Source organism: Acomys minous (genome assembly GCF_964271855.1).
Source record: "Acomys minous genome assembly, chromosome: 13".
Taxonomy (NCBI): Eukaryota; Metazoa; Chordata; class Mammalia; order Rodentia; family Muridae; genus Acomys; species Acomys minous.
This window is the reverse complement of record NC_140495.1, coordinates 55,666,269-55,678,348: the sequence shown is the minus strand read 5'-3', so window position 1 is coordinate 55,678,348 and position 12,080 is coordinate 55,666,269. Positions and strand designations below refer to the sequence as shown.

The following is a 12,080-nucleotide window of genomic DNA, read 5'->3' as shown; positions in this document are numbered from 1 at the left end:
CTAGAGTGCCTCAGGGGATGTGTCAGCCTTGAGTCACTGAAAACAGACACCGCATGTGCCACCGAGAAGAAGGAATAATAGGGGTGGACAAGCTGAGTGACGATGACAAGTTATAGCTGTGAAAACCCAGGAAGTCCGGCCCTTGGCTCTATGACTGAAACATCCCGGTTAGAGGTGTTGCCGGTGGGATCCCAGCTCAGTCACAGAATGCTTGCTGAACATGCACACAGCCCTGGGTTCCACACCCAGGACCGTAAAGGTGAAACAAGCAAGCTAACCCCACCAACTTTTACAGTATAATAGGAGTGCGGAACACAGGCATAGAGAACCTTCAGGAAGACGCGGGTCTTTTCAGATGACGTCATCGCCTCCTTCGATGCCGCCCGCACCCGCCCCTCCCATCGCACCTGGGCAACCCCACCCGCCACACGCACCGTTCAAGACGATCAGCACTTTCTTCCACTGGGTATTGCCCACTTTGGGAGTCTGGCAGAAAAGAATCTTGTGCTTGTCACAGACAAATATTCGATCAAGGACAAACTTCGAGACCTCGGTGTGTGAGAGGTTGCGCAGAGTCTCCTCCTTGCAGGCATTTCTGATGAGCTCCAGCCGCTGCAGATAAACGGGCGGCTGGTGGGGGCGGCTGTCCGAAAGCATCTTCCCTGTTGGCTGCAAGAGGCAGAGAGGATCATGGTTATGAAGAAGGGGAGAGTGCCCTTCTCGCTCGCTTTCTTCCCATTCCTAGAGTGATAACTACCATTTCCTGCCACTTCACAGGGCCCTTCTCAGCGCCTCTCCACAGCCTTGCTGAGTTCAAAAGAAGATGGAGACAGGTGGCCAGGAAAACAGATGTGCCCTCGGTTCCTGTGATTTTCCTAGGGGACTGATTTGATAAACTGAGAAGATGAGAAAGCTGGATCTCCAAGTGCGGGGGAAATTGATGGGGACATTTCACAACAGAAGAATGTCCCTAACACCAGCAGTCCTGGACTCAAGCCCCTCCCAACCCCCCAAACCCCCCCCCCCCATCTTCCATGACTCTGAAGGTTAGCAGGGCCGTGCACTCCACAGCTAGAGTCTTGACTGGGCATATGAGCACACTCACTGCATGTGTGGGGGAGGAGGGACACTGAGGAGGAAGAGCAGAGGGGGATGGGTAAGACAGGAGGAGCTGTACCAGTGACACATAGATTAGTATTCAGTAGGCCTTACTGATCATGGTGTGTGTGTGTGTGTGTGTGTGTGTGTGTGTGTGTGTGTGTGTGTACGCACATGCACATCTATGGCATTGGGGAGGGTCTGCCCCAGAAGCTGCATCTAGCAAAGGACCACTCCAAGGTGCAGTTCCTTCTCAGTAGGGACTCTCACCTGGAACTGCTCGGCAAATAGCTCAGCTGTCCTTGTGGTATTTTCTATTTGTGTATTTAAATATATTCTATTAAAGACCCGACCCCTGGGTTCTCTCAAAAGAGCTTCGCAGACCTGGGCCTTCCAACAAAGAGACCACAGCAGCCTCCTGCGGCTCTGACTGGGATGCTTCTGAGTTCTCATTGGTATCTTCATTCTGTGAGGCAGGCCTACAGGCAGAGGCAGGCCCTCTGCCCCACTCTAGTCCTGGACTGACAACCATCTTTAGCGGTAGACACTTCATCCTTTGAGGCTTAACTGTGATCTCCACCTTCCAGACCCAGCGTGAGGACTGGCAAAGCGGGGACCTTCCTGTGTGTGTCCCTCCCCCTGGACAGGAAACAAAGAGTTTGTGTGAAAGTGGCCCTGCAGAGGAACACACAGAGCCGGCAACCAGGCATGGAAGGCTCCGGGGAAGCTGGCGTTGTATCTGCCGTGTCCCTGGGGGCCTCTCCCTTGCTCTGGCGCCAGATGCTCAGCCGTACATTTTGGAGGCTGGTCCTATGTTTCTCTGGGCCAGAAATCTTTTCACTGTCCCAGTTTCTTCCTGACCCTGTTGAACACACTGCATCCCCGGATGAAGCCAAGACTGCATCCATCAGGAAGGAACCAGCACAGCCGACTCAGAGCACTGTGATGAGGAAGGTAGCACCGGAGACCCACGGCCTCACAAATCCAAGCAAAAGCATGAATGGTAACGCAGAAAGCCAGGAAACTCCGGCCTGAATGACCCTTGCTATCCCTGATCCAAAACGCCAGGGGACAGAAGTGCATCAGATTTGGAGCTTTTTTTTTGGCCGTTGGAATATTCCATCTACAAAAATGAGATATCTTAGGGACTCAAGTCCAAACCTGGAATTCATTTATGTTTAATATACACATGAAGGGAATTTTGTACAACTTTGGGGATCAGTGGGGGACTGAGCCCAGGGCCTTGCACATGTTAGGCAGCTGCTGATGCGTTGAGCGATCTAACCATGTAGAATATTTTAAACAGTTTGGTGCACATAACAAAGCCCTGTGGTATGGGAATCTCCACTGTGGCACCGTGTCAGTGCTCAAACAACTTCAGACTGCACCGGTGTCATATGTCACATTTTCACATTAGGAGTTCTCGACCTGTACTGTGAATCAAGCTGCAGTGACATAGGTGGGGGACCTGTGAGAGCCACTAGGAGAAGTCGTTCCCATGAGACGGGGCCGCTGTGCACTGTTCCCTGTCACAGGGACAGGCCTTGTGCTCACCTTCGTATCCTCCGGAAACTGCTTCTCTCCTCTTAGCTTCTCGGCTTCCGGCACGGTTGTCAGGTACACAAAGTCCTGTTTGGCACCATACCCTGGAGGACAGAGTCACAAACGTTCTCACATGGTGTCGGACACAGAAGTCCGTGGGGTGGAATGGCATCCCAGGGAACGGTGCTCCCACCCAGCCATGCCTCACTGGCAAAGGCAACCCAACCCGGAGGCCAGTCTGTTCGAGGAAGGGAGCTGGAGCAAGCGGGACCGCAACTGGCAGAATGTGACTTCGCCCATTCCTCTCTCACACCATTAAAAATGCACAAAGTCATCCAGGGACTCAACCGGGAAGTACAAAGTCACGAAACTTCAAAGAAGAGCAAACAGGACAAAGCCCTTTAGAAACAGAACTTTGCCAAACCTTAAAGCCTGGGCTTTGCAAAGACCTGTTTGTGGAGGAGGAAAAGGAAAGTTGTGGGCTCACGGAAGCATCCCCAAGCCCTGTACTTGACAGAGAGCCTGCGTCTCGATGACGTAAGGAGGCCAACAGCTGAGGCACGTAAGCAACCAAACAAGCCAATCTGCACAGGAGCAAGATATGCAGAGATGTCTCCCTGAAGACACTCCTGTCACTGGCCCCGAGGCAAAACACAAATCAAAGTCACAGGGAGACGGTTACTACGACCCATCGGAATATACGAGAAAGAGCAGCGGCCAATGTGGCTGCCCGTATGTTCTATTTGGAGAAACCTGGCCGTGTATAAAATGCTGCAGTGTAGTAAAGCCGCTCTGGAAAAGGGTCTGGTAATTTTCTTTAAAAAAGAAGAAGAAGAAGAAATACAATATGGTAACAAGAACCAGCAATTGTGTTTCTCCAGAGAAATAAACATTTATGTTCAAACAAAAACCCACATACAAGTGTTCACAACAGCTTCATTTGTAATAACCTCAAGCCAGAAATAGCCCATATGCCCTTCAACGGGTGGGCGGTCAGCAAACGGGGTACATCTATATAGCGGAATACAACTGAGCTACGAAAATGAAAGGTCACTGAAAACACTGTCAGCATGCTGGGAGAGTGCTGTGGGGAGCTGTGTAAGTCACACAACAAGGTGGCAGACTGACACAACCGCACAGAGGGGCAGGGGCTGAGGCTGAAGGGGTGCGTGTGTGTGGAGGTGACTAGAAGGGGCCACACAGTGAGGCAGAGCGGTGCATCCGTCTCCGATCCCTGCATTTCAGAGGCTGAGCAGGGCGAACGCAAGCGTGTGATCACTCTGGGCTACACAGTGAAATTTGGATTTAGATTGGAAAAAAAAAATCCAAACCCCAACCAAAAGACAACAATCACCAAGGGTGACATGACGGACCCTCACAGTAACAGAAGTGTTCTGCACCAGGGCTGTATCTGTGCCAGTGTCCTGGCTGTGACACGGCAGTGCGGTTCTAAGAGCCGCTATCATGTGGGCTTAGAAAGGTGAATAGAACACAGGAGCTCTCTGTCCACTGCTAGCTTGCTTGTTCCTCTTCCTCTTCCTTTTCCTTTATAAATTATAGGTATGTTTATTCGGCTTAAATATATGTCTGCGTTCCTGTGTGTACAGGCCAGAAGAGGGCATTTGATCTCCTGAAACTGGAGTTAAAGGTAGCTGTGGGTTGCCATGCGGGTGCTGGAAATCAAACCTGGGTCCTCTGACCCACCGAGCCAGCTCTCCAGTCCGTCTATGGAATTTCTTACAACTGCATGACACTCCTCGGTGATCTCCAGACAAAAACATTAATTTACAAATAACAACAACAACAAAAACAAAACCCCAGCAGTCAGGTTAGAATGTCTGTGTTCATGTCAGAAGTCGTGTGACTGTATGTCAGACTAGAGGGGTAGATTACAAGCCACTCAGTAGAGCAGAACTTGAAATAAACAGATTTTGTAGGAACCTTTCAAATAAAATCTGGACATAATCTACCAGTTTCTGAAAACAAACACGTACTTTAAAAAATTTCAAAGTGTCACAGAAATATAAATATACAATAAAAGCATATAAAATACATAAAAGTATTTCACCTAATAAAAACTTTCTTCTCTTGGTTCAGAGATGCCTACATGTTGCCTGCTTTATTCTAGCCCCCGTCCACTCAAGTCTAGCTATTCTTTTAAATTTACTTTATTATTTTTTTCTTTACTTTGGATGTTTTGCCTACACGTGTATCTACACCACATCTGTGCCTCGTATCCATGGAAACCAGAAGAACTGGTGCTGCAGACAGGTGTGAGCTGCTATGTGGGGGTTGGGAACTGAACCTGGTCCTCCCCTGTTGTCCAGCCAGGCTACTGAACAGCTGCCTTTGAGCTGGTTCTTCTCTGCACACCAAGGACAAACACATCCTACTGTGCCCTGTAAGACCTCTGCTCCCACACCTCAGATACCGGGCTCCACCACAGCCCCTGCGGCACGGCTTCACGGACCCCACCGCCATCTTTCTCTTTGTCTACATTTGAGTGAAAGCAAACCTGGTTGAAGCTACATGCCCAAAGCTGTCCTGATTCTTGGTGGAGGAAGGCACGTAACCACCCGCCCCAGTACTGCTGGCTGCACTGCAGGGGCTCTGACACCCACGCTGATTGGTCCAATCAATCTCCACAGACTCAACCTGTCAACTTTGGTGTTGACATGCTAGATGGATTTGTTCAACTTGTGTTTCATTATGTCCTTGGTATAGAGAAATGTGTTCTCCATGCTGAATAACTGACTTGCCAGTGGCTTCTAGAAAGCAACCTATTTCCCATGTTCAGAGCTCACAGAAGTCAGTACTCTGGTGGGGACATTCTCACTAGTTTAAGCTCCATGGATTCTCTCCCCAGCTAACCCATGCCCATCTGATACAGACAGAGAAGAAAGCACGGGGTGGCCTAGTTTCTGCTTTCTGCAGTTTTGCTGGTAGGGCGTTCTCTTCAGCAGCGGCCAGCGTCCCTGCTGTGACCAGAGGTCTGTCCCTCTCACTCTGGCACTCAGAAACAAGTCTCCAGCTTCAGGGCTGAGGGCTGTGATCCATGAGGCATGGCTGGGCCTCTTCGGGTCTAAGATGATGTCTGCTAACAGCCATTACGATGGCCGTTTATGGCTTTGTACAAAATGCCTACACTTGTAAATGGAGTGCTGCTTTGCTTTGCCTTCCTAAAAGCAATCACAACTGTCCGCACACTGCCCACCATGCTATTCAATGATGCTGCCTCCTGCCTTGCAGCTCAGCCAAATGCCCATTCGGCTGGCAGAGTGTGGGAATAGTCCAAAGTCACACTTAGAAGCAGCTGGAGGGGGCTGCAATCCGGCCAAGGACTGGCTGAAAAGGAAGTCCAACAGATAAAAGAAAACTATGTGTACACATATCCCAGACTCACTCAAGGGTTGTTTATTATTTCAAATCTTGGCAAATCATGACACTAAATACCTATCACTGGGTTGGATTTATTTTCCTTAATATAATCTGGTTATTTGCATTGGATTCTTGTTCAATAGAAAAATTTACTAAGGATAGGTCATTGCACAAATAACAGCGTGCTCTATTGCTGAGCAGCAGGCCAGGGCAGATGAGCTCTTGGTTCAGTGGAGGTGGCCAGGAAAAACATGATGGACAGGTAGACATGAGAACACACACACACACACACACACACACACACACACACACACACACACACACGATGTGATGTGTCCATGACTCCACACTAGGAGCCAGCTCCAAAAGGAGACAGCCAGCAGCAAAGAACGGCCGGGGGCAGCTGGGTTACCAAGACCTGGGAGCTTCACTCTGAGGACCACAGGGCTGTAAGTCACCTCCTCGCAATGATCCTCACATGGGGCCCTCGGCTCAAAAGCCAAAACGGGTTGAATGCTTATAAATAAATGTCAGCATGAGATTAGTGCCCATAGCTAGCACTTTACAGTCGCCTCTGATTTCCCAGCCCCTCCGTGGCTGAAAGGTCTCCGCTGACAGGGGGCCCAGAGCGATGCAGAGTGGGAAGAAAGAGAAGCCTGCAGCACCCCTAGCCCAGGGTGTGCTCTGTGGACTTAATTTCCAGATTCTTCACCCAGTCCTAAGCACTCACACTGGCAAGACACTGTGTATACCAGTTCCCTCAGAATTAAGAATGAAGAACGAAGCTGGGCATGGAGAAACACACCTGTAATCCCAGCACTCCACTTGGGGAGGCAGAGGCAGACGGGCCTCTGTGAGTTCGAGGCTAGCCTGGTCTGGTGTATAAAGTGAGTCTAGGACAGCCAGGGCTACACAGAAAAATCCTGTTTCAGAAAACAAAAACAAGCAAACAAACAAAAGAAGCCAAAGGGCAACGTATTTTGTGTCCCACCAGATATGTGGAGGACAAGGACAGACACCCTGACTGCTGTACTGACTGACTGACTGACTCATGACTGGGAACTCGTAATTTAAGCCACGCAATAGCAAAGGATCCTTGTGTTGGCTTCGTTTACAGCATACTTTAGGGTGACAGCATCCTCTCCTGAATTTCATGTTGGGGTAAACCGAGGCTAACACTATCTTGGCTCTGAAGTTGCCCAGGAGCAGGCTATATGGCCACCCCAATATTAGCATGAAGAGGAATTGCCTTCTATCATTAGCCTTAAGGCAGAGCTGTTTGGTGAGTTTTTATCTTGGTTAAAATCTTGACCGTCAAGCCAGCAAGGTGGCTTGGTGGGCAGAGAAAGACACCTGCTGCCAAGCCTGAGTGATCTGAGCTCAACCCCAGGGCACAGATGGTGAAAACAAGAACCTCCTACAAGTTGCCCTCTGACCTCTACTAAATAAAGGTCATCCGTTTTCTCCTTGGCTTTTTATCTTCAATGTCTCTTCTGGTTTTGTTTTGTTTGTTTGTTTGTTTGTTTGTTTGTTTGTTTTTTGCCATTCTGGTGTCTGTGCAAGACCCGCAGCATGGAGCACAGTGCCCAGGCTTCTACCAGAGCCCCCGGGAAGGTGCTCAGTGACCGCTCCCTGAGCATTACAGTACAAGGGCGCATATTTGGCTGTTGAGAAGGGGCCTCACTTGTGGTCTGTCTGGCCTCTAACTCCAGCATGGGCTTCCAGAGGGGCTAGGGTGGAAAGTGTGTGTCACCAGGCTTCAATTATGTAACTGTGACGGACAGAAGTCTCGCTGATACACAGTACGCGCTGTCCTGGTTTTGAAAACAAAGTAAACTACAATCAATCTAATCTTGTGGCTCACCCTCCCGTGCCTTCCTCACTAAGAGATAAAGCTAGGGTTCAGAAGTCACGTTATCCTCAGAAGCATGCTTTCTCAGCTTTTCAAACTGTTCCACGTTTGGTGCTGGTGCTCACCTGAGAAATCTGAATTTTATCTGTGTCACCATCAGCAGGTTACAAAGCTTAAGTGCCTCCAGACTAGAGCTGCCCTCTGTCCACAGTGCTGAATCTGCTCAAATCCCCAACTGTGACACTGAGATGGCTGCTCCAGCTCCAGCCTTGCTCCCAGACTTCAAACTCAACCTGCTGATGGAGCCCCCTGGCCCCAGGCACCACAGGATGGCCCTGGACATCCAATGCAGCAAGCGTAATCCCCTCCCACGGGCTGTGCAAGCCCCAGAAGCTTTCTCCCAAGGACTCCAGGAAGACGACGGGACTTGTAACGACAGCCATGTGCCCTGTGTTGAGTGCCTGTAATTATTCCTGAGTGCAAACCATGCAAAGGGGCCCGCCGCCTGGGCTAACATCAGGTTTCTCTCTTCTCTCTGCATATCTGCTTGCAGTTTTGCTCCTCCACAGGTAGAGTGGGGCAGGGGGTGGAGAAGGGTGGGCTATTAGATCCCTTAAAATAGCTAAGAACACACCCGGAGTTCTTGGGGATATAGAAGAAGCTCATAGCCACCTGGTGAAACTCCTACGTTTGTCAGTGCTGAGCAGGGCTGGCAGAGATGCACCTCTGATGAGCTGCGAACCATGGAAAGATGCACAAGGCTGCTCTGTGCCCCACCTTCTTAGGAACTGCTTTTCTGCACCACTAACGAGCTGTCCCCCGCGCCCCGCCCCCCATGCAGCAGCCCATGTCCCTCCTCTCCTCAGCTCCTCTACTTGGCGCCAGAGGGAGTGCTACAGAGCTGAAAACAACATCACGGGCTTCCTTGCACGTGGCAGCCCTTCACTGATCAGGCCCTCAGCTGGTAACGTCAGAGCAGGGAATGTGTCCATTTTGTGAGCAGCCACTGAAGCTAGGTTAACAAAGGACAAGAGCAGGAGGAAGTGTCAGACCAAACCTAGTGCTCTCCAGCCGCCTCCTCTCAAAGTCTCTGTCAGTAAAGGGAGTTGGAAGCCTCGCACTACACTTGTAAACGACCTCCCCTTCTGCCATGCCGAAGACAACCAACGATCGCACAGCCGAGCAACCAGGGCTGTGGGTCTAAGGGCGTGAGGCGGAGCCTGTGGCGTTCCTCACTGCCAGGTGCAAAGAAGATTCTTTATTCCAACACGGTGGCTCCAGCCACCGAGAGGAGCTCCCCACAGGCATCCTCAGCGCCCCTCCCGCCTGGTCTCCTCTGGCCAGGCCAGTTGTTCTTTATACTTGCAGTGTCGCATACGTCCACGTCGCCTCGAAGCATTACCTACCATCCGGGTCTTTAAAGGTCAACGTGATGAACTTGCTGGCCACCATGAACATGAAAATCACCCAAAAGCAGGCAGCCAGCAGAAGCCACTGCTGGTGCATGTTGTCAAACAGGAGCCATTCAATGATCCTTCCTGGAAGACACAAGCGAGATGCCTCTGCCACTTCAAGCAATGAAACGTGGTAAGACAGCACAGGTGGTTTCAGTGAGCGGAACCAATACCAGTGGGAGCGCTTCTACTCTGCTACAGTGGGCGTTATGACTTGACATTACTTAACACTTCACATTCAATGGCTACCCAGCTTAACAATGAACAAACATCATCCTGGAATCCGGGCAGGTTTGATGTGTCAGATCTCCCTCTGCATTCCTGTCTCCCAGGTCAGTGTCACAGGAAGCTCACGGAAGGGCCTGGAAGGAGGGGTCCAGCAGGAGGTCTGCGGAGGACCAGAGGGAGCTTCCTGGAGTGCAGAGAGCAAGCCGAGGCAAGCACAAGAAGCTGTGTTTAAAACGCTGACGGGTGGACAAAGTGTATCCACAGAGGATCTAAGAAAAAAAAAAACCAAATAAACCCCTGTGCTTCTGCAGCCTCAGGTCATTTGCCTGCAGGGGCCAGCGTAGAACTTTGGGGGTGGGCGTGCCTGGCAGGGCACATGATGCAGAGCACATCTGTTGCTCCTCAGCCTACCACAGAAGTCACTTCCTGGAACCAGGAAGTCACTGTCCATCCTCAGCATGAGGGGCAAACAAGTATGTTTCAGTCAAGTGTCACTTCTTGAAGCCAGATCAGACCATGTAAGATCAACCTGGGCTGACTTCCGCCAGCTGACGGTAGCCAGCCAACACTACAGACAAGAGAACCGGTCTCCAGTCCTCCAGTCTGCTAACAATGGGTGACGACTTCCCATGCCTGCCTAGTCACAGCTCAGCCAAGACCCGGAATATAATACGCCTCCTTCTTCCCTGTGCTACATTCTAGAACACCACCGAAGCCCGGCGTCTGCAGCACCGAGGTCCCTTCCACAGCACCTGTCTAAATACAGCTGTTCCAGGGAGCTCGCCGCCTTCCATGCTGCCTGTACCTTCCCAGGGTGTCTTGTTGGTACTCTCAGGTCCAGTGTGTTTTCTGGGCTTTCCAAACATGGGTGACAAATTATACAAAAATATAGGGGTCCAGTTAAGTTTAAATTTCATATACACCAGTACATTTGCGGATCTACTCAAACAAATACAATCTCCACTTTCCTGGGCTGGTATATTGGGGCTAGTGTTTCTGGCAAGTTCCCGGGGGCAAGGCTGCCAGAATAAATACTTAGAAATGGGACACACCACTTTTAAGTTTCTAGGAAACAACATAGATTTTAGGCATGTTTTAAATGTTGCATGGGACATACCTAGAGCAACAAAGCCATTGGCTGCTTCTGACACTTGGATTCAGCTGAGTGTTTGCAGTGTTATCTGTTAGAAGACACACCAAATCTCTCCGCTGCCTCAGGTAGACTGGGCAGCTTCTGGGGTGTCTCATTCTCTCTCCCTTCGTCACTGCGGCGGCTTCAGCGCAAAGCGGAATTCTAGACTTCCCTGCAATCTCAACCTGCGTCCGACTTCAGGCTGGCTCAGGCCACTAGCTCCCCTGATCAGCCTCCATATCCCACCTCGGACAGGAGGCCTTCATCCTCCCGGGGTCGACATGAAAAGAAACCACGGCAACGAAGAACTAGTGTTGAGGGCTAGATGGCCCGAGGCTTTCCCTGAAGCCCTGATGTATGAAGAAAAACCGTAGTTCCTTCTCTAAACCAGAAACATGCCTGGCAGAGCCAGAAATGGCCTGGAGCCAGGGCCTTGGGGGAGGCGGGAGGCTGTGGCTTTAGATCTTGAGAAACTAACTCTTTCCACCCTACGGGGCTATGGTTATCAGCCCCCAAATTGCTATGTGCTCAATCTCTCACTTCCTGTGCTCGCCTTGTGCAACACTGATTAGCTTCCTGCTAACTCCATCCCACTATATGATGACTTTCTGCCGATTCTGCCTCATTTTTACCCCCAAAATAGCAGGTAAGACATTGTCCTTAAGACATGCCTTGTACAAGGACCCCTGACCCCGGCTCTCTACCTTCTTTGTCACTCTCATCTCCTGGCCTTCCCACATGGGACCTTGTCACTGAAGACGGACCTGCTGGCCCAGGTCAAGCGCACTCTCCCTGCTGTAGACCCCAGCAAACCAGGTTGGCCAATCCTTTGCTACCCTTTCTAGATTACTCTACATTCTTCTAGTGTGCTGGCCGGAAATGAGTACAGCTATGCAGCGTGTCCCAGGGAGACAGGAGAGGAGGGAAGAGATGGCACCTGAGATGACGCCTTGCTTTTCCATCCTGCAGACAGGAGACTTACACTGCGTTAGATCCTGCAGTCCCAAGCCCATTCAACTCCAGACTATGACACTTGAAGAAGGCACATCCCCATGGGCCGAGTGGGAGTGGCCTGCTGAGAAAGCCTGCAGCACAGAGGTTGGTGGGGTAGCAAGGGAGTAAAGAGGCTGTCCCCTCACCCACACAGATCTGCTTACTCTGCACAGAGGTGACAGAGGGTTCCCGAGCACTGCCCACTCTGCCACCTGCTCTGTTCATGCCTCGTGTACTTCCTGGGCATTCTGGTCCCTGAGCATGCTCGTGCCCAGCATCAGGCTGTGGGGGTTTTATAGTTAAAGACTCTAATCCCAGTGAGACTGGTCTCCTGAAGGGGTCCCATTTGTGCCCCCGCTGGGTCCATCACTACAGGGAGCTGGGAGGGATGGAGAAACAGTCT

General features: G+C 50.8%; 1 protein-coding gene across 1 annotated transcript in view; it reads right to left on the bottom strand.

Moving 5' to 3' along the window:
* Window positions 1-12,080, bottom strand: part of CHST10 (carbohydrate sulfotransferase 10) — a 29,435-nt gene that overhangs the window by 5,468 nt on the left and 11,887 nt on the right. Inside the window, exons 2-4 of the mRNA XM_084754126.1 lie at window positions 9,277-9,408; window positions 2,653-2,744; window positions 435-669 (exon numbers count right to left, since the gene is read on the bottom strand). Coding sequence (XP_084610252.1) covers window positions 435-669; window positions 2,653-2,744; window positions 9,277-9,376 — 427 coding nt within the window. The 5' untranslated portion in view covers window positions 9,377-9,408. The remainder of the gene's footprint in view (window positions 1-434; window positions 670-2,652; window positions 2,745-9,276; window positions 9,409-12,080) is intronic.